At 45.6% G+C, this 22795-nt stretch overlaps 1 protein-coding gene across 1 annotated transcript in view; it reads right to left on the minus strand.

The window, feature by feature from the left end:
- Positions 1–2019: 2019 nt before the first annotated feature.
- COL4A6 (collagen, type IV, alpha 6) overlaps positions 2020–22795 on the minus strand; it is a 121135-nt gene continuing 100359 nt past the window's right edge. The window contains exons 31-43 of the mRNA XM_006889949.1: positions 21200–21274; positions 20602–20709; positions 20400–20507; positions 19579–19650; positions 19158–19283; positions 13593–13709; positions 12997–13158; positions 12731–12829; positions 10875–11021; positions 10350–10466; positions 7643–7834; positions 5095–5381; positions 2020–2345 (exon numbers count right to left, since the gene is read on the minus strand). Of these exons, the coding sequence (XP_006890011.1) occupies positions 2085–2345; positions 5095–5381; positions 7643–7834; positions 10350–10466; positions 10875–11021; positions 12731–12829; positions 12997–13158; positions 13593–13709; positions 19158–19283; positions 19579–19650; positions 20400–20507; positions 20602–20709; positions 21200–21274 (1871 nt within the window). The 3' untranslated portion in view covers positions 2020–2084. The remainder of the gene's footprint in view (positions 2346–5094; positions 5382–7642; positions 7835–10349; positions 10467–10874; positions 11022–12730; positions 12830–12996; positions 13159–13592; positions 13710–19157; positions 19284–19578; positions 19651–20399; positions 20508–20601; positions 20710–21199; positions 21275–22795) is intronic.

Below are 22795 nucleotides of genomic sequence, written 5' to 3' on the forward strand. Positions count from 1 at the left end.
TTTTAACATCTTCCCTACTTTTTTCTGCAAACGGTCCCAAGACAACATATGTAGGGAAACTCCTTTCTTCAACTGTAGCCTATAATGGGGATAAAAGTAGTTGTTGGCTTATCTTGAAGCAAGATTCTTTATTGAAGTCCTTTGGCTTTGATCGTCTTCTAAAATGGTCCTACCTCGATCTCCTGTTATAGAACTTGGCTCAAAGTAATAAGAACCACTTATGATCTGAGGGGGGGGGGCAACTCATAAATGGTGGTGTGAGCTATTGTAGTTGTTACGTCCCCATCTCTGCTCCTAAGTTACTTTTAAATATAAGTAGTTGTTGTGGTGTGCCATCCAGTTGCCTGTGACTCATAGCAACCCTATGTACAAAAAACAGCTCTATAGCCTGCCCTGTCCTAAGCCAATCTCACCATCTCCAACACATTTACCTCCATTGCCCCAGTTACTGTGTCAATCCATCTCGTCTAGGGTCTTCCTCTCCTGCGCTGTCCCTCTATCTTGCCAAGCATAATGTCCTTCTCCAAGGACCGGTGTCCAAAGTATGTGAGACAGCTTTAAAATCCTTGCCTCCAAGGAGAAACTTGGTTTCACCCTGTCCAAGACAGACCTGTTTGTTCGTGTGAGACAGGCTTTAGAAAAATGTTCATCAAAGAATGCCAAAAGAGACAAGGGCTCGGATGTCATGCTTTTTTATTAGCTGTGTACAAAACTGTTATACTTTTTACTCAAATAGTAGGTGAAAGTAACAACAGTGCAGATAATAATTCTTATACTCTGCGTTGGCACCATTTACGTAATACTTAAGGAAACAGAATCACCTGGGGAAAAAAGCCTCCTGTCACCTCATCCAAGAGTCTTCTGAAAAAGTGGTAATTAAATGGTTAAATACAAATGCATGCCCTCCCCCCAAATATGATACACTTTACTGTCAACTCAGGTTTGCTTCAGGTCTGCTAGCTGCTAAGAAGAGGAGTGGGCTAGATTTTCATGAGGTTTTACAAACGGGTTCAAATCATTTAACAGGCTACCTGTGAAAGAGCAATTAGATGTGCACCTTAATTAGATGCACATTTTAATGGCATGTCTCTAGCAGCCTCAAAACCCAGGGGAACTGACACACTGCAGCTTTGATTTGCCACAGTGCACACATCTGGATGGCATTTGGAATGAAACAGGACTTCTGAGGAAAAATTGGGACAAGGGGATCTACTGTTTTGTTCCTGGAGTTAAAAGCAAAAATCACACCTCCTTACCCATCCACTGCTCTCTCCTCACCCGTCCTCTGCCAGCCCAGGGAAAAAGAGCTACACTTCTGATTGCCTTTAATGGATTTTGGCCACAGTTGCTATATCTTCTGCTCTGCTTTGGACCAGGCCAAACCTTCTCTGTCTCTGGCTGGGGAGATGGCCAGTGAGGAGGAAGTGCTTTGCCTAGGACCATCTGAAGTTAATGAGCACCACTCAGCTTCTGGTTTTCCAGCCTCCCTAAGCAATATGGGGACTCTTCTCACTGGGAAAGGAGTCACAGCTCATCGCAGGCTACTGCTGGGTACCTTTTTCTAGTTCTGTTACATGTTTAGACACAGCAGGCTTTCCGGAATGATCAGGACTTGGCCAATTGCAGATTGGCACATCCATGAATGTTCAGAAGGCAATTATTACTATTTTTAATATGGAAACATTAGGTTCTAGTTGAAGTAAAATAATATGTGGTGACCCCTGAACATGAAGACATGATGTGTTAGTGCTTATAAAGAGCTTTCTGATTAAGACAGTGAGGCAAGCTAGTGGTCTAAGAAAGTGGTTGTCCCCACAAGCCTCTCTGAGGTAGCCACAAATAGTCACGCAAACATCCAAATCAATGGTAGCACCAGGTTGAATGAAACAGGACAGCAGAGCTCAGCGGAGTGGGCTCGTCTGTTGCACCTGAGTGTTGGGATGATCAGAGTCCAACGAGCAGCCCATTGGAGATTCCAGAGTAACATGTGACATGGGCAAAAGGGTCTTCCTTCTTTTGGACCATTCTGGTTTGGGAGGTGTGAAGCAGAGGGGAGGACAGGGTGCAGGGCGGCAGGTGCCACCTTACAGACTTTTCATACACACCTGACAGCGGCTGACCCGAGTATGGAGCTGGCCGGCTTTCAGTGTCTCAGACACCGGCTCCGCCCCAAAGTGCTGCCTCTTCTCCACTGTCGACAGCCAGAAGCTGTACTTGTTGGCAAAGTAGTGACAGGTGCCCCGGGCACCACTGCACTCGATGAAAGGAGTGGCCCGAAAGTCCTCTAGGCAAGAGCCAGGTGAGACCAGGGACTGGCCTCCGCCCTCCGCCCCGGCGGCAGTGTGCTGAAACAGACAGGAGGGTGGTATTTGAGGGGCGTCTGCTGAGAAGGAAGAATGGACATACAGAGATGATGGGACATTGGGCTGCTACAAGGTACATAAGTTTCCATTTGTAAAACACTGATTCCTTGGCTCAGCTCCAGCATCTAGCCAGCATACTCAAAGCTGGGAGCAGCTGCTCATCATCCCCTCATAGCCGCCTTCAGAGTCAAGAGAGCACCCTCCAAACTCCCTACCTGGGTCCCATTGACTCCAACTCATGGTGATTCCATGGAGAACTGTGCTCCACAGACTTTTCAAGGGCTGAATTTTTCTCTGAAGTAGATTGCCAGGCCTTTCTTCCAAGGTACCTCTCTGGTGGATTTTAACCTCTAACTTTTTGCTTAGCAGCTGAGTGTGCTAACAATTTACACCACTCAGGGACTGACTCCCCAAGCCTCCTAATACCCTCCTAGCCTCTTAGACACTGACAATGCCTCCGTGGAAACCAGTGTTTCTCAAATTGCTGCTTCTCCTTGGGTCTGGTGTTCTGTGAGGTGCCCCAGTACTTGACTATGGGCAAGTAAATCTTGGGAGAATTTGGGTTCCGAAAAATTCAGTCTGTTTTAGAACTTGGAGTTCTCAGAGGTCATTGTCTAATATATGTTGCACTCTCAAAGGAGAAAGGAAGTGTGCTGTTTCACGAGCTGGTTAAACCATGGAATGCCTTTCTCTACCCAGAAGAACTAGGAATGGCTCTCACTCTGCACACTCACACACAATTATTGCCATCGAGTCAGAACCAACTCAGAGCTGACTGCGCAGTGGGGTTTCAGAGGCTATAAATCACACAGGAGGAGATTGCCCACCTTTATCCCAAGGAGCAGGTAGTGGGTCTTAACTGTATATTTTTGGATTGGCGTCACAACTCCTTACCCATTAGACCACCCTACTCTTACTCTGCAGTTAACTTTTAGTAGAACTACTTACATCTTCAACCTGTACCACATCTTTTAGGGTGATAGGAAAAAATCTTTTGTCACTTGCTATCTAAAAGTAGGCCTTGTTAACTTTGGCTAAAAAAAAATCCCAGCAGGCCAAGCTTCAGCATGAGATTCCAATTGTTCTCCATCTTTGTCAATCCTTCAGTCACTCTCTCCATAGGCAGCAGACCTGACCCTCTACCCTTCTACCTTACTCCTTTCACCTGGGCTAAATTAACCTCTGGGTCACAGAGATGGAAAAGAGTAGCAGAAATTTGGCCAATGGAACTTGGACATATAGGGAAAACTTGCTAATCCAAAGGTTAACTTTCTTGTGGTTGGAAGCCATCAGCAGCTCCTTAGGGGAGAAAGATGGCCCATCTCCCTGGCTCTTGTGTGTTTTACAGCCTCGGAAACCCAATGGATAGTCAGCAATGAGTCAGTTCTGTCTTGTTGGCACTGAGAGAGTGAGTCAATGGGTGTCATGTGAGGGAGTGTAACAAAAACAAGTAAAAAATGTCCTCCCGGGTGTTTAGCTCATAGCAAGCTGAGGCTTGTTAGCTGCAAGCTGCCCTCCAATGTACACAAGAGTGCATATCTTCAGTTGTTTAAAAAATCGCCTAAATGAGTAGATTTTTAGCCACCACTGCTTCAGCCCATCTGTTTAACGTACTCCATGAATTGCACCCAACATCTGCTGGCCCTCAAACTCAGCTCGATTCACTGTCGCCGAGTCATAAGAGACTCATAGCTGACCCTCCAGCAGCTTTTCACAGGTTGTAAATTGCATAGGAAGAAATGTCCACTTTTCTCCCGAGAAGCAACTTGCAGCTTCAAACTGCCTGCCTTGGGGTTGCCAGTGCAACTCCTTACCCACTAGGCCACCAGAGCAGAGTTTTTTCTGTCAGCCCAAGCTATGATAAGCCCTCTAGTCATAAAGCCCTAAGGTGCTGCTGCCTTCAGAGTTCTCTCACTAGAGACTCCACTCCCCTCACCTTTTGAGAGGGCCCTCACCCAAAGATGCCTAAGCTTCCCCTCTTCTACTCTTTCATAGGAGTTTCCATGTTCTCTTCCCCTTCTTGATCCCTTGCCTTTAGAAGACTTCCTGCTATGGGGGACTACCGCCTCCTGTATGTGGCTGACAACATCTTTGCCCCACCAGCATGGCCCTAGCTTGACCTTTGATCAGTCCCAAATTGCCACAAACTCACTCCAGGGCCCACGTGATGCCAACTTGTGCTTACAGATGTTATTCTAAGCCATATTCCTGGTCACTAAAATGGAAAGGTTGCCAAAATTACAGCAAGGACATGGAAGCATTAAGCTTCTTGAGTGGAGATGGCAATATAGTCAGAGGGACCTGGGGAGGGGTGTGTGTGGAGTGGGTAGAATGCCCAGTCTGAGCAGAGAATTGGGCCTTAAGGGGGGATGACCTCTCCCCAACTCACCTACATTGTTTATGTTTCTACCTTCCCTTGGTGGAAGCAAGCATGGAGAAGCTGTTAGGTGTTGGGCTGTGATTCACAGTTAATCTTTCTCTGAACGATTGGGTGGAAAATCCTTCCTTCCACACACACCCAACACTGCCTCCCCTTCCTACAGAACTGGGCCTTCCAGTCCTTAGCCAAGCCCAGGCCAAGCACATTGCGTTTCCTTTCAAAATTCCGGTTGGTCATATGAGGACCACTGCATCTCCTGAGCCTGGGAACCAATCCAGTGGGATATCCCAGCATTCCCTGCCTTCAGCCTCTCTACTGGGGTGGGGTGGGGCGGTGCCAGGCCTTACTTACCATGAGGAAAGAATATCCGATCCAGAGGCTCCGCCAGCCCAGTGGACACTGCGGAATGGTGATGTCCTGGCTATGCACGGCAATGGCTTGTGAAGGCGCCTCACACACTGAGCAGCGGCTGATGTACTGGGGAATCTGGCCCTGGGCAACAGGCATCATGGGAATAGGAGCGGTAGTAGAGAGCCAGTAGGACTTGTCATTGCGTCTGGCATAATGGCACACCTCATTGATATTGCAGTAGATGAAGGGCATGGTGCTGAAACGGGGCAGGCAGGAGCCAGCAAACCCTGACAAGGAGAGAAGGTGAGAGAGGCAGTTAAGGCTTGACCGAGGGGTCACGTTATCTTTAAGGCTTCTAATACCAGAAGAATGTCTATCTGTGTTTCATTGATTATGCAAAGGTGTTTGACTGTGTGGATCACAACAAACTGTGGCTGACTCTGAGAAGAATGGGAATCCCAGAACACTTAATCGTGCTAATGCGAAACCTATACTTGGACCAAGAGGCAGTCATCAGAACAGAGCAAGGAAACACAGCCTGGTTCAAAACTGGGAAAGGCGTATGACAGGGATGTGTCCTGTCTCCACACCTTTTCAACCTGTATGCAGAACAGATTATCCAAGAGGCTGGGCTCTATGAAGAGAAGTGTCGTATCAGGATTGGTGGAAGATCTATTAATAATCTGCATTATGCAGATGACACACCCTACTTGCTGAAACTGAGGAGGACCTGCGGCGCTTGCTGCTGAGGGTCTGGGACTGCGGCCTTCAATATGGATTGAGGTTCAGTGTCAAGAAGACAAAGCTTCTCACCACTGGACCAATTGGCAGCATCAGGGTGGATGGTGAAGAGATTGAGACTGTTAACAACTTTAGTCTGCTTGGCTCGATGGTCAACACTCTTGGCACTAGTAGCCAGGAAATTAAAAAAACGTATTGCGATGGGAAAGTCAGAGGTCAGGGACGTCTCCAGGGTACTGAAGAGCAATGGTGTCACTCTGGAGACTAAGGTGCATCTGATACAGGCTATGGTCTTTTCAATCACTTGTTATGCATCAGAGAGTTGGACAATGTCTAGGGAGGAGAGAAGGAGAATTGATGCCTTTGACCTGTGGTGCTGGAGAAGAGTATTGAATGTACCATGGACTGCCAAGAAAATAAACATATTCATCCTGGAAAGGGTTAAACCAGGCTGCTCCTTGGAGGCAAGGATCCTGGGGCTTCATCTGACATACTTTGGGCATGTTGCAAGGAGAGACAGGTCTTTGGAGAGGGGCATCATGCTTAGTAGGATGGAGGGACGGCGCAGGAGGGGAAGGCCCTCTATGACGTGGATTGATTCAGTGACTGGGGTAATTGGGATGGGTGTGTCAGAGGCAGTGCGATTGGCACAGGATAAAGCAGAGTTTAGGCTGTTGTACGTAGGGTCGCTAAGAGTAACAAGTGACTCAAGGGCACAAAACAACAAGACTGGACTATAGGGTGGTTTGAGTTTAGATCTGCATTTCCCGACCAGGGTACTGTTCTCTTTACAGTCTTGTAACATGCTGGCGTCTGCTGATCAAACTTATTTTAAATGTCCCATGAAGTGTAATAATCAATGCTATTATTGTTGTTCATTGCCATCAAATCTGAACTGGCTCATAGCTGACCCTCCAGTGGGCGTTCAGAGGCAGGCAATCACACAGGAGGAGAATGCCCATCTTTTCTCCCATGAAGCAGCTGGTGGATTTAAACCACTTGCCTTTGGATTAGCAGCACAACACCTTACGCACTGACTACCGGAGCTCCCTATAGAATAATGAATAGAAGACTTTTAAACTAGAATAATGTTTCTGTAATTAATCGATTCTGTAAAACCTGCATTTGGTATTCTGCCTCTAAGTGTCAGCACACTTGGCTATCCATCTGTTTGTCTCTCTCTTATTGCTGTTGACTTGGAACAGACTCATAACAGACTCTCCAGTGGGTTTTTAGGGGCTGTAAATTGTTGCAGTAGGCAAGTGCCCATCTCTCTCCCTTTAAATTGTCAGGGTCATCTGAGAGGCCATCAGATTGCTTACTACGCTGACCTAAGTCTGATACTGAAAAGGGCCAATAATGCTTCCCAAATTAGTCTGCTTTGGAAAACCTGCATTGGATGGACTGCATCATCGAGTCAGTATCCATGTGGTTAATACAATGCATTTTTTGGCAACCCTTATGGCCTGCAGGTTCACGTAACAAATGCATAGCACTAATAACACATACATACTAATAATACTTAATAAATGCATAGTAGATGCCAAACATTATGCTCAGCATTTTATGTTTGGGGATTCACATTATCTCAGGGTAGGTGCTAGAATTAGTCTTATTCTGTTAACGAGGATGCTGAAGCTTAAGAGGGTGAATAACTTACGAGGGGACATACATAGCTTGTAAGTGGCCCAGCTAATATTTGAATGCAGATATTCCTGGCTCCAGAGCTAGCAAGTCACACCCTACCCAGGCGTGAGAGGGGAGAGGGTGTTGGCTCTTGGTCCCCATGGCAACAGATGATACTTACCCAGGTCCTGGTTGTGGGCTTTCTCCTGCCCCTCCACAAACAGCAAGCTGTAACCCACCCATAGCTGTTTCATCCCGATGGGGCACAGGGGCACTTGCTCTGATTGGCTGTGCTTCACCAAGGTGTAGCCCACATTCACGCTCTGGCCAGGCATCCCAGGCCTCCCAAAGGGGCCCTGCTTCCCTGGAGCTCCTGAGAGGGACAGAGCATGACAAGGGGTGGGTGAGCTATTGTGCAAGACACGCGATCTACACACATTATCTCACCCAGTCCCCGTGACAAATCAGAGATGATTCTACTACTACCACTCCCAATATGCAGATAAGAAAATCGAGGCTCAGAAGTCACATTACTAGGAGTAAGTACAGGAGCTGGGACTCCAGCTCAGAGGTCCCCAGCTTCAAAGCCCCTTTTAGCAAGTGTGTTATCCTGCATTCCTCCCACCGCCACTGTGCCTTAGAGACTCTGAGGGGCAGGGTAATATGGTTCTCAGGCTCAATGTTACAGGCCTTTATGGGGAAAACTGGTTAGTGATTGCTTTTGAGTCTATTTTCTACTAATAGCAAACCACATGATGGGGTAAGGTTTCCCCATAGGATTTTTCTAGCCAGTTATTTTTATAGGAGCCTACTGTCAAGTCTTTCTCAGATTTGCTGAGTGGGTTTGAACCATCAACCCTTTGCAGGGCTCCTAAGGGAAAAGGAATTGCCTGGGAATTAAACTAGGGGGGGAACCTAAAGCCAGTTGTTATCATGTCCTTGACATTGGGATGTGTGCCAGAAGAGAACTTGACTCCATGGGGTTTGCAATGGGTGGTTTATTGCTTTGGGCTTGTTTTTTTTTGTTTGTTTTTGGGTTTTGTTTGTTTGGTTTTATTTATTTTTTTTTAATGGGTGGGGTTTTTTTTAAGGAGTAAATCGCCTAGACTTTCTTCCAAGGCACCTCTGGGCAGACTTGCATTTTCAATCTTTTGGTTAACTGTCAGGTGCGTTAAGATTCACAATATACTGTATAAGACCATTATTATAGAATGTGTATGCGGATCGAAACGGGGACGAGAGTGGAGGGAGCAGAAGGGTGAGGATGGGCAGGAGGACTTCGTAACAGGGTTGCACAATTTGATGGGTGGAGGGAAAGGTGGGGAAAGGAATGGGGAAAGATCCAGTGTGAAAAACAATGTATATGAACTTTGTAAGTAAACCAGTATATTTTTTTTTAATATAGAACAATGGTTAGTTTCATTAAATCATGAGGAAAAAGAATTTTTTAATAAAAGACATTCTTTTTGGGGGTGGGAAGATTCACAACATGACTCATTGCTGTCAAGTAGAAAACAATTCATAACTGACTCTTCAGCAGGTTTTCAAGAGGTTGTAAATCGCACAGGAGGGGATTGACCATCTTTCTCTCACAGAGCAACTGGTGGATTTGAACTGGCAGAGAGGTACCGCTTTAGGCTTAGCAGCCCAACTCACTATGGACTATGCCATCAGTGTTCCTTAAATTAAGATTGTTTTTGTTATGTGCTGTTGAGTTGGAACTAACCCATAGCCAACCCTCCAGTGGTTTTCAGAGGCTATAAATCACACAGGAGGAGATTGCCCATCATTCTTCCTCAGAGCAGCTGGTGGATTCAAACTGCCTGTCTTGTCAACCTTGCCAACGCCACTCCTTAGCACTAGGCCACCAGAGCTCACTATGCATTAAGACTGTTGTTAGGGAGCTCTAGTGGCCTAGTGGCAAGAAGCTGCACTGCAATTCCAGAGGTACTCGGTTTAAATCCGCCAGATGCTCTGCTGGAGAAGGAGGGACAATCTCCTCCTGTACCAGTCAGATCTGATTTGACGGTACACACACACAAAATAATAAAATTTTAAAATATTTTTTAAAAAAAAGACTGTTGTGGTTGTTACATGCCATCGAGCCAACTTTGAGCAATGGCGATCCTATCAACAAAGGTCCTGAACCTTGCCCTAACCTGAGCTAAGTTCACCATGTCTGACACACCTGACCCTAGTGCCACAGTCACTGTGTCTGTCCATCTGATCCAAGGTCTTTAAGATTAGTAATGACAAAATCATGCTGTCTTCTCCTGCATATAGTTAAGCAACTTATAGTTAAGAGTACTTTCCCCACCATGCTCAGTATAACTGATTTGCCATCCAGTATGTAAAATGAGAATTACGTGGCAGAGGTATCTTAAATTTTCTTATCCCTTGAACCACCCTCTTCCCATCCTAGAATGGAAAAAAGGGGAGGGCAAGGCAAGGGGCCATGGAATCATAGGTCTTAAGAACTAGAAGAGAATTCAGAAGTGGCTTTCAAAGAGTCTTGCCTTCTATAATGTAGGGCATCCTTTTCACAAGCTCAGAGAGTAGTGAGGCTTAAGTGGGTTGGAGCACAGTTTTGTAGCCTTTTCCATGTCTAGCAATAGGGTCAGAGAAAGAAAGACCCTCAAGGAGATGTCTTGACATCATGACTTCAGCAATAGGTTTGAGAATGTGAGGATGGCACAGGAACGAGCCAAGATTCGGGTCTGTTGCTCTCTCATAGGGTTGCTATGAGTCGTGGTCGACTCAACAGTGCCTAACAAATGTCCGGCGTGACCACCAGGTTTACTGAATCTCAGACTTGAGTCCTAGACTCCTCCAACCACAAATCCGCACAGATGCCCTCTGCCCCCTAGTACTGACATCAGTCACCAGACCTTCAAATCCGGGAGGACCTTGCAGTCCAGGGACACCAGGATCGCCAGGAATTCCAGGTGGGCCTGGGAGCCCGCTGGGACCGTCTTTGCCAGAGATGCCAGGTAAACCTTTTGAACCTACAAAGAGAAATGGCACACAGAAGATAATCATGATGGGGAGTCCCCAGGAGCCCACACCAGAGGGGCCATGTGCCGTATCCATGACTCACCAGGAGAGGGCGAACTAGCTGTCAATGTTATGTGCAAACGGAGCTGCAGGCCAAGTGAACCACCCTGGCCTAGGCCTAAATTCAAGACCCAAGCATCTCTACGATGGGATAGTACTCTCAGCCCTTCCACGCCATTTTCTCCTCTCATCCTCCAAACAATCCTAGGAAGTATGCAGGACAATTGCTATCTCCTTGTGTCAGAAATACAGTAACCAGGGCCAAAAGAGACAACTAACGCACTCTTGGGGTTCTAAAATGCCTGTTTCAAGTGCCAGCTTCCTGAGAAGTGCCCCTCTTCCGCTGGCCGCTTTCTCACCTTGTTGTCCTACAGGGCCTTGAACCCCAGGGTCCCCCACAAGGCCAGGGATGCCATCAATGCCTGGGAGACCCAGAGGTCCCGAAGGAGCCTGGATGGCTTCTGTGACTGGTGTTTGTCCAGGAACACCTCGGGGGCCAGAAAACCCTGTGGGGAGATAGGGAAAAAGAAAGTGTCGGACTGAGGAAAGAGGAGAAATCCACCAGGGGGCGTCCCAGAGCCTTCCTAGCTGCCTTCAACCGGAAGCTCTGGGCTCTGCACGCCAGTCCTCATAGCAACTCTACATGACAGAGTTGGACTTCTCCATAGGGTTTTCTAACCATTATTCTTTATTGGTTGGAAGCAGGAATGGCATCCACTTCCTAAACAACATGTCTCCGGAAACTCTATGAACTTTGATAGATGTCGATTGTTGTAGAAAGGTTTCAGGCATTTTGTTCACAGAGTTGCTATGAGTCATGCTCGACTCTAAGGCAATCAACAACAACTCTCATTGGGAGCCGGCCCCAGGCATTTCTAGCTCAGGATAGCTCTTGGCCACCCTTTACAGAACACCTCATCAGCCTTTCGGTTGCTGTTGTAGCTGCTTGAGGGCAAGGTCTGGGACATATTCATGCTACCTCCTCCAGGGTCTAGCCCAGGAAATGAATAAGTGTGTTTTAGAAAGAGAGGGCTGAGCCTTTACTCCTGACCTGAGCTGTTGGTTTGCTCAATTACTGGTCAAGATGCTTTGGCAAGGAGACTGGGGATGTGGTCGACCTCAGAGGCTTAGCTGGCAACCCCTGGGATCCCAAACTCTGCCATCTGACTTAATAATGGGAGTCAAACATGTAATTTTGCTTTCTTGTTCATTGAATATTGGAATGACTGCTATGTACCAGGTGCCTGGTAGATATGGGGACAGAGGAGTGACTAAGACCAACCCTTGCAGAGACTATGATCTAGTGATAAAGCTGGAAAAGGTATAACCGTACAGACACCATACTCTTACTGCAAGTTTTGAGAAGTGTTCTGAAGGAAACAGACAGCAGGGGAGGAAGAAGCCAGGGTAGGTGTGCTTTAGAGAGGGTGATCACAAGTGGTGTCAGCTGGGTTGAGATCTTTAAAACATTAGAAGGAACTAGTCATTTGAAAAGCAGTGTGCAAGAGCATTTTAGGAAGCACTTCTGGCATGTGCAAAGGTCCCGTGGCAGTTTTTGATCACTTAAAGGAGCCAGTGTGGCAGGAGCACAGTGAGCACCAGAGGGAGGGGAGCTGGCAATGAAGATTAAGAGGAAGGCATCTGAGTTTGGCATTGGGTGATTTCTGTCTTACAAGAATTCCCAGGCTGTTGTGTGGAGAAATGATTGCTAGGGAGGTAGGAAGCAGAGAGACCATTAGCAGGCCATCGCAGTGGTTCATGTGAGGCATGGTGGAGGTTTGGCTCTAGGTGGTAGTGGTAGAGGTGATGAGAGGTGAAGGAATGGAAGGCACATTTAGGAGATAGGACCCTCAGGGCTTGCTGATGGATTGGGTGTGTGTGAGCGTATGGGTGGTGTTGATAGCAAGCAGCTTTCAGCTCTGGATTGAGCAAATGGGTGGCTGGTGATCAAAATGTATCTCAACTGCCACAGGCATAGAACTAATGCAGAGAGACGAGGTCAAGGGACAGGATGCAGGGCATCAAAGCAGCAGTGGCCTTCAAACTTCTTATCCTGTCTCCCCAAAGTAGAGAAACCACATCTCCACAATAGCTGGATCCAGCTGTTTCAGGCATCCAGGCTATCTTGGCAAGGTGGACAGTGGCTCATGAAAGAATCTTATGCAGCGCCCTTCCCTGGAGCTCAGTATCAGCCCAGTACATGCTCTCAACTCACCTCTTGGCCCTGCCTTTCCTTTCATCCCGGGAAGTCCTGGGTCTCCATGTGGCCCAACCTTGCCTGGAGTCCCCATGAAGCCAGGCTCACCTCTCATGCCTGGCAAAGTCCAAAGGGAAGCAAGTCAGGGTCTGGCAATGGGAGCAGGGGAGGGGGAGTGTGAATGGCTGAGGGTAGCATTTTGAGTTGGTCTTTCTTCAGGTGGCTGCAGGAAGGGACTAGCTCTAACTGTAGACTAGGGGAGACAGACAGCCAAACAGTCATACCTTTCATTCCTAGCTCTCCAGGCAGGCCAGAGAAGCCTGGGATTCCTTGATCTCCCTTAAGCCCTTGAGGACCAGGAATTCCAGGGAAGCCAGGGGCTCCAGAGTCACCTTGATCTGAGGATGGCCCAGTGGGACCTGGGGGTCCAGGAGGCCCTGGGCGGCCTAGGGATAAGATCAGGGAGGGATGTTGTTGTTATGTACTCTCAAGTTGAAACCAACCCAAAGCTGACCCCTCCAGCGGGTTTTCTGAGGCAGTATGAAGGGAGAATCCCCATCTTTCTTTTGTGGACCAGCTGGTAGATTTGAACCACATGCCTTTTTGGGCTGGCAATGCAGCTCCTTACCAGAGCTCCAGGGAGGGATGAGAGGGTAGATAAAGCAAGAAGTGGTCGCTACTGAAAGACTCAGGACTGACAGGAAGCCAAAGCAGTGGGGTTTCAGTGTCCAAGCTTCCCAAACCCTTTCATTGCTATTCATTCTAGTCCCCTGAATGCCTGCTGAAGGGAGCAATATGGAGCTAAGCAGGTCCACAGAAGTAAGGATGGAGTATGTACAGGGCTGCCCCATCATCCCTCTTTTGGGCTTCCTGTCTTTACCTCGTTCTCCATCTAGGCCTGGTCGCCCGGGGTCACCAGGCTGTCCTGCTATGGCTGAGGGCAAGGAGATGCCTGGGGCACCGGGGAGGCCAGCAGGGCCTTGGAGACCAGGGAAACCTGCAAATAAATTTTAAAAGAGGGGGCTAAATGGGCTTCATGGGTCCAGGAAAAGACCAGGCGCTCTGAGAGAAAATGGTTCACATTTAGAAATCAGAAGCCATTAAGCAGGAGTCATACCTGACACCACCAGGAGAGGGCTCTTCTACCCATCATCCCACCTCCCTTCTGATCAAACGCACAGACGCACAGGTGACAAAGGTTGACTGAAGCTCTCCCTCCAACACACCCCACCCCACCCGGCCCAGAGCTGAATTTTGATAGGCTTCCCAAAGTTACTGATGGTGGCAATATTTGAGGCTGTTGCAAATTTGCCCTGAATTCGAAAGGAAAGAAGACATGGCAGCAACACGAGGAATTCAAGTCTCCCAAAGTGTTTCCAAACCCACTGCCATCATCAGAACACATTTTGTAAGATAGCCAGTTATATCTGATGCTGCACAAAGAAGGTGACAGACAGCGGAGGGACGCAGGATCCGATAGGACAGAACAGACATCAAGCCTATCAAAATGGAGGCCAGCAAGGGTCTTTTTGCCTCCTCTACCTTCTCGGGCTACTGGAAAACTGGGAATCAATGTTTTATTGATCATTTAAATGCTTTTCCAGATCAATCTTCTTCTGTTGATCATTTAAGTGCTTTTCAGATTTTGTTTTATTTGTGTAAAACAAACATGTCTGTATTAAGTCCCTTCCCCACCTTTCTGGCAAAAGACAATAATCATTTATTGAAGTAGCACTGGACATTCCATGGACGGCCAGGAGAACAAACAGGTCTGTCTTGGAGAGGGTGCAGACGGGAGTGCTCTTTGAAGGCAAGAATGATGAGGCTTTTGCCTCACATACTTTGGCCATGTTGCTAGGAGGGGCTATTCCTTGGAGAGGGACATGATGTTGGGAAGTGTGTAGGGTCGGCGAAGGAAAGGAAGACCCTTAGTTCAGTGGACTGACACAGTGAGATGACTGCTACAAGGGGCTCTTGTGTGTCAGAAAATGTAAGGACGGTGCAGGGTAGCACAGGGTTCAGATCTTTTGTTTGAAGGGTTACTAAGAGTCACACTCGACTCCACTAAGAACAACAACAATAATTGTTTGCTTAACTTTTAAAGCCACTTCACATGTTTTCTTGTTTGTGGAGTGATTTCTATTGTAATATGTTCAGACCCCAAATTTCAGATTATAGGAAATTTATTTCCTATTCACATGTCAAGCACATGTAATCTTAATGGCAGAATACATCAAAGCAATCTATACAAAGGTGGAAGTTCATATTAGTGTGTAGTGTGGAACAAATATAGCTATTATTTTATGCATTCTAGCAGATATTCAAATGAAGTGAAATAGATTCAAACTGATTGGTAAACTAATGGTTGAGATTGTTGAGCTTTTCTGTTTGTGACACAGTTCAAAGATACTACTGTTGAATTTTATCCTTATCTGTGACCAGAAAAATTAAAAAAGGGGGTCAAACTTCTCATCTTACATTCACACAAGACATAAATCCATGAAAACTTGTAAAGGAAGATAGCAGAATGGTGCATTCAGGTGCTTTATTAACAGCTCATTATCTAGCTAATAAACTGCTGAAGAAGTATTTTTGGAGAAAACAGACCCCTCAATTATCCAGCTGATATTTAAAACGGGGGGGGGAGGGGAAGAAGCAAGCACGGAAAACTTAGGTGTACAGCCACATGACACTAGATAGTATCATCAGCTATATCTTGGGGAGCCGTTCAGCTATTTTCTTTTTCACAAGGATTAATATTTGAAAAGAAAGACACAATATATGCTTTCTTTTCTGAGACTATAGCTTTATGTATATTTATACATATGTGTGTGTGTGTGTGTGTGTGTGTGTGTGTGTGTGTGTGTGTAGTACCATCCTGGGCAGTTAATCGCACAGGAGGAGATGGCTCATCCTTCTCCCATGAAACAGCTGGTGGCCTTGAACAGCTTGCTTTTGGGAGAGCAGGGCAACTTTTTTTTTTCTTTTTAATTTAGGTTGTTTATTTTTCATTTCAATGAACATCTACAGAGACTAGGTCACCATGTTGTTGTTGTTGTTTAATGTGGTCGAGTCGTAGACGACTCATAGCGACCCTATGAACGAATAGCCTGAGCACTAGGCCACCATAGCTATATAAAAACAAGAACATTGTGATTTAGTCCATTCCAGCTCATAGGGCCTCTACAGAACACAGGAGAACTGCCCTATAGGGTGTCTGAGGCTCTAAATCCTTCTGGGAACAGATCGCTGCATCAAATTTCTCCCATTGAGTGCTTGGTGTGTTCAAACTACTGACATAAAAGTAAACAGCCCAGTGCCAAATCACTGCATCACCAGGGATCCTTTTATAGAATATATAAACCAAACCCACTGCTGCAGAGCTGGTTTTGACTCCCTCCAACGGGTTTCCATGGTTGTGAATCTTTATGAGAGGAAACAGCCCATCTTTCTCTCATGTAGTTGTCAGTGGACTTGAACTGTCAACCTTTTGGTTCGCAGCCCGGCATGCTACCAATTATGCCAGCAGGGCTGTTTATATAGTATAGAGAGAAGCTAAAATTATGTCAAGTCAATAAATAAGACACCACTTAGCATATAGAGCATATATAAGCAGCACAGAGGGTGTAAGAATTTCCCAGGAATATTTTTGGAGCCACCTCCTCCTCCTCTCCTTACCAGTTTTTTTTTAAATTTTTATTTTATTTTAAAATTGTACCAATACATTATCAAATCAGAAATAAAGGCTTGCTCATGGTTTTCCTTAATTAAGAATAAAAGGGCTTACACCGAGCTTCTGTTAGGCTGATGCTGATGAACACAAGTTAAGTCACTTTGTAAAGAATGCTGAAGTGATAAATATTTTGTTATATACATATTTCACACACACACACACACACACACACACACACACACACCACTTTGAATGAGCAGATGCAAATGCAAAGTGCATTTTCCATACATCAGTGAGTTTGAGGAACAAATTCCCAAATTTACCCTTCCATATTCTTTCAGCAGAATATGATAAACAGTGTAATTGAAAGTGATTTCTATAAAGGTGTGGCAAGGATAGGTATTGCTCCGTGGCATTTCTTTAGGGTTAAATCTACTTATTACCTTCATATTAACAAGTCAAAGGTAGGTTCCTGTGGGGAAGGTGATATTCACTCTCTTTGTAAATAGATTGTTTTGATTAGCTACTGAGAGGAAGCAACAGGACATTTATAAATCATAGGTAAAGAATAAGCTAGGAAAAAATTAAACACCTATGTTCCAAACACAGATTGAAGAAAAAATAGACAGCATCGCCTTTGATTTGTTCCCTTCATGCTCACTAGGGATCCCAACCCAATCTTTCCCTCTCAAAGGCAGATAGATGATAGATAGATAGATAGATAGATAGATAGATAGACAGACAGATAGATGATAGAACAAAATCAAATCACTGCTGTTGAGTTGACTCCAACTCATGGTGGCTTTATGTATGTCAGAGTAAAATTGAGCTCCATAATAGGATTTTCAATGGTTATAATCTTACAGAAGTAGGTTGCCAGGCCTTTCTTCCATGGCACTTCTGGGTGGATTTGAACTGGCGACCTTTTGGTTCAAAACTGTACAGTGCAAGATATTTGCCTCACCTTGGAATCTACTCAGAGGCCAACACACTTGCATTTATTGTGTTCACCATTCCCTTGACTGCAGCAATGGGGTCAAGTGTGTCAGAGATAGTGAGGATGGCACAGGATAGGACAGGATTCAGGTCTGTTGTTCCTAGGGATGCTATAAGTTCTGACTCGATGGCACCTAACACCATCACATTGACACAGCGGCTGTGGCAATGGGTTCAAATGTGTGAGAGATTGTGAGGATGACACAGAATAGGACAGGGTTCATTTCTGTTCTTCATAGGGTTTCTGTGAGTTGTGCTCAACTCGATAGCACCTAACAAGAATGACAAATGATACATCACTTGGTTTGGCTGATGTTTGAACAGTTAGGGCTACAATTAAACCAAGTGTCTTCCTCTTCAATTGCTTTTTTCTGTTGTGCAACAAAACACTATGTCCCTGAGATTTATCCATCTTGACATATAGTGGTGACAGCCCTAATAATTCCAATTTTATTACCTCAGATAGTTAAAGTAAACGAATTGTTCATTGTCAGGGTTTGAAAATCGGAAGGGAAAAGTCCTCACATCTCTACTTCTTGTTCTTTTCTCTCTCACATTTGAAAGAAACCACACAATTTGCCCTCTGCCCCTTTTTTGCCACCTCCCCTCTTCCCCTGCCCCAAAGAGGCTTGGATTCCACTTCTGGTCCTTCCTCTGGAGAATCTGCCAGCTTTTAGAAAATAAAAGCTTGGTCCAGACCAAAGGAAAGCATAAACACAGAAACAACAGATGCACGCAGGCAAAATGCAGCAGTAAATGAATTAGTGTTTGGATACAGTTCCTGAAAAGTGTGTGTGCGTGCACACACACACACACACACACACACACACACTGCAAACATGCATATAACAAAGTCTATTAGGCATGGGACATTTTGCAAGTATGTTTTCCCCAGGTAACATGTAATGATACAACAACTGGTACCTCTTGAGAATCTATTATTTGTCAGCTTGTAGGCTAAGTTCTTTTAGGCAAATCATCTTACTTCTCACGGATTTCTCATCAATCCTATGAGGTAAGTTCTCGTATTATGACCATTTTACAGAACAAGGCAACTAACAGTTTATTTGGAGTTGAGGGTTAAGTAACTTCTTTGTTCCAGATCATACAGAGGCAAAACTGGAATTGGAGCCCAGCTGGTCTGATTTCAAAGCCTGAACTTAACCCTGATGCTACATGGAATTCTCTTTCTACATTACATTGAGTGGAAGCTACCTGGGTCTTCAGGACATCCTAGGGAAAGAAAAAGAATCAGGATTCATTCCTGTTGTTTGAGAGGAATTACTAGGAAATAGAGGCTCAGAAAAAGGATCTCGGGCATTTTGGTGAGTCAGGAGCAGAGACTGAGGCCAATAAAAAAATGTAACAAGTACTGTCCTGAGGAGACATTTAACTTCATAGCCATGGGGTTCCCCCCACCCCCATAGTCACTTTGTCTTTCCATGGCCAGGCATGAGAGACAAAGAACATTCTAGAAGACTTTTCACTAAATGGAAACACCTTATTTCTTAAGACAATGAAACACTGGCCTTGAATATAAGACAGGCCTTAAGTCAATAAGTGATTGTGGAGGCTAGAGGGAACCTATTGAACTGTTTCCTGACACCCCTCATAGTCTATTCTCTCTTTCACAACAGCCTCTCTGGGTCAGCCTCTCTAGGTTTCAAGCTCTCAGAGATATAAGGACCTACATAACTCAAGCTTGTGAGCTACATGACCCCCAGGATCGACTCTTGGCTCCCTCAGCTTCTGCAGACCTGACCTGCACTCCCTTACCTCGGCCACCTTTTGGTCCCCTCACTCCTGATTTTCCTGGTTCTCCAATACCAGTGCCTGGAGGACCTTGCTCTCCTTTGGGTCCAGGCAGTCCGGCAGGTCCAGGCACACCAGTTATACTTGATCCTAGGACGAGATGCAGAGAAAGGGGGACAGAATTCAGTGGGGGTGAGTGTCTCATGTTTACCTCACATTATTGGAAGCCTGCCCCACTGACACCAGAGATGGACTGCTGAAGTAACAGCTCATTTGGCTAAGCCAAGCTCCATCTTCTTTCCTGGCCACGTCAAGGGACCTTCAGTTGGAGATTTAGGAGTTCAAGCACATGTAATAGACTTCAGTGGAGAACTCATGGCTGGCCAGGGTTCTGGAAGCCTAGCTCATTCCTCTTCAGTCTTGGGAGGGAGGTAGACATTCTTACCTGTAGTACCACGGGCACCTTTGGTCCCTGGAAGTCCATTTAAGCCATTTAAGCCGGGGTATCCAGGGAGGCCTATGAAGACAGAAGGGCAGAAATGGCTTCAGCAACTCTGTGTCATAAGGAGTCAAAAGGGCGCAGCAAGGGGTCACAACCTGTCCCCAAGGACACTTCAACATCTTCTTTTTAAAGGTTGTAGTCTTTTCTGAGGCATTACCTGGCCACCCAACCCTAGATTTCTCGTGACACTTATCAGAGATCAACAGGGCTTTGAATGGCCTCACCAATAACTAACTGGAGAGATGTCTTCAAGAAGAATTCAGAATGCCAAGGACTTGACTTGCCAGACTGGTTCCAGATACTCACTCCCTGATGTCCAAGTCAGGAAAAGGCTTCATACGGTGGAGCAATGACTTTTCTGCATGGATTTTCTCTTCTCTTCATGGATTCCATGTTCTTCTATTCCTATTTAGGCCTGCCCTTTTTCTTCCTATCTCCTTCTTTCCCACTATCCCTCCATCCCATCAATAACTCCTCTGGGTGTGGCTTTTCCTCATCTCCCCACTGCCATCGAGTTGCTTCTAACACATGGTGACCCTCCATCAGTTTCCATAGCTGTAACTCTTTATAGGAGGAGACTGACCACCTTTCTCCTGTGGAGTAGCTTGTGGATTTGAACCACTGACTTTATGGTTAGCAGCTAAACACGTAACACACTACCAGAGCTCCTATATCATCATCTAGCATCTCCAAAAGCAAAGTAGTTGAGGTCCTTTTGGAAGGAAGGATATTTTCCTCCACTGCCCACTTCCAAATATACAAACCTTTAGGTCCTACTAGGCCAGGGTGTCCGAGGGGTCCAATTGCACCTTGACGACCAGGAGAACCTGGAAATCCCTGATGTCCTCTTGGTCCTGCAATCCCAGGAAGTCCTGAAAGTGAAGCCAAGGCATGAGGCATAGCTTGGAATGAATCCTAACTTGTTCTGATAAAAAAAAGAAATAAAATTATCCTGTGGAATGGTACCTGGAGAGCCAGGCAGGCCAGTGTTTCCAGAGATTCCATCTTTTCCATTTTCACCTTTGCTTCCTGGTAAACCCACATCACCAACGGGACCATCGTGTCCTTTGACACCTACACACCAAGGAAAGTGCTGACTAATGATCAGGTTATGTTTCAGGAAATGGGAGAGAATTAGCAGGAAGGTGAAATCATCTTGAACTGAGGGTGCTGGATAGCTGGGGTTATTCAGCCGAATGAAGAAAGTCTGAAAAGGATTGTGACACATTTGCCCAAGGTGTGACCCCAATTAAAAGTAAGTGAAACTGGCTTGTGTGCCCCTAGAATCAGAAGCTGTGGGTGGCAATGTTTAAGAAGCTCAGGTTAGGTAACTATCTAGCACACTAAGTGGGTGTATGCCATTAGCCCAAAGCTGTCTTTTTTGTAAAGGGACAGCAGGCTGCCTTGCCTGGGAAAACTCTGGGCTGCTGTGAGCAGACACAGATCAGGGAGCACTCTTCCTGCACTGGATAGATGTTGCAGAACTTGGATGCCCAAATTCCTTCCATACCTTAGCTTGGAGGAAGCTATGAAACATACGATCCAAAAAGCACAGCAGCCTTACCTTCAAGTCCAGAATCCCCAGGTTGTCCCTTCAGTCCAGGGCTACCACGAATTTCAAGTGTTTGGCCTAGGTCTCCTAGGGAAATTGAGGTGGTGTTAAAATTGAAGAAGTTGTAGCTCATCTTAAGCCAAAGAAAACCTTCGGAGTAAAACCTCCTATATCCTCCTTGAGGATAAAGAAGAAGGGCAACTTGAATTTTTTGAGATTCAAGTTGACAAAAGCTCCCCATGGGCATTTGGACTGTTTGCATTTTCTTGCTATTGTGAATAACACTTCTATGAACATAGGTGTACAATCTTCATTTGTGTCTCAGCTCTGATTTCCTTTGGATATATTCCTAGCAGTGGAATAGCTGGGTCATATGGAGTTTCTATATTCAGTGGTTTGAGGAAATTGCCAAACTACCCTTCATAACGGTTTTATCATTTTGCAATCCCATCAGCAATGCATAAGAATCTCTCTATCTCCTCTCCACGATTTGTTTGCTGTCCTATTAAACTTTGCTACTGCTGTTGGGGTCAGATGTTATCTCATTGTGGTTTTGATTTGCATCTCTCTGCTACTAATTTTGAACATTTCCTCATGTGTTTCTTGGCCACCTGAATGACCTCTTTTGTGAAGAGTCTTTTCATGACTTTTGCCCATATTGTGATTATCAGTCTTTTTCTTGTGGAGGCCCTGTAGGATTCTGTACACTTCTGAGAAATGGCAGTACATTCACACAATTGAGTATTATGCAGCACTAATGAGAAGCTGTGCTGCAATCCCAAAGGCATGCAGTAAGAGGCCACCAGCTGCTGCACAGGAAAAGGATGGGCAATCTCCTCTCATGTGACTAAATGCCTCTGAATACCTGCTAGAGGGTCAGCTGTGGGTTGGTTCCAACTCATTGGTGCACAACAACAACAATGAATAACAAGTTTGTAAAATATCATATAACATAGGAGAGTCGAGAGAGCATTATGTTGAGTGGACTAACTCAGCTTTATAAGGACAAACACTGCATACAATCACTACTGTGAAAATCGGATAACTAAGCAAGAGATGTTCAAAAGTGGAAAATGAAGGGGGGAATGAGAGGCAGAAAAAGGAGAGGAGGAGAAATCACAAGGATAGCAGAAATTAGGGGTTGATAAGGGGATGAAGGAATAGGAAAGCAGCAATGAGGGTTTGAAAATATATGGTGATAATAGGAATTGAGTAATAGTAATTAATTAGATAAAGGACAACGTATATGAATGAATTCCTTTAAAATGTGGTGCTGGAGAAGAGTATTGAAGGGTACCATGGATTGCTAGGAAAACAAACAGATTCATCCTGGAAAGGGTTAAATCGGGTGGCTCCTTGGAGGCAAGGATTCTGAGGATTCATCTGATATACTTTGGACATGTTGTAAGGAGGAACATCATGCTGGGTAGAGTAGAGGGACAGCGCAAGAGGGGAAGACCCTCTATGAGGTGGATTGATTCAGTGAATGGAGTAATTGGGATGGGTGTGTCAGGGACAGTGGAATTGGCACAGGACAGAGCAGAGTTTAGGGCTCTTGTACATAGGGTCACTCTGAGTCGCAAGCAACTCGACAGCACATAACAACAA

This window comes from Elephantulus edwardii, unplaced genomic scaffold, assembly GCF_000299155.1.
Source record: "Elephantulus edwardii isolate Elephantulus edwardi_28Jun2011 unplaced genomic scaffold, EleEdw1.0 scaffold00083, whole genome shotgun sequence".
NCBI lineage: Eukaryota > Metazoa > Chordata > Mammalia > Macroscelidea > Macroscelididae > Elephantulus > Elephantulus edwardii.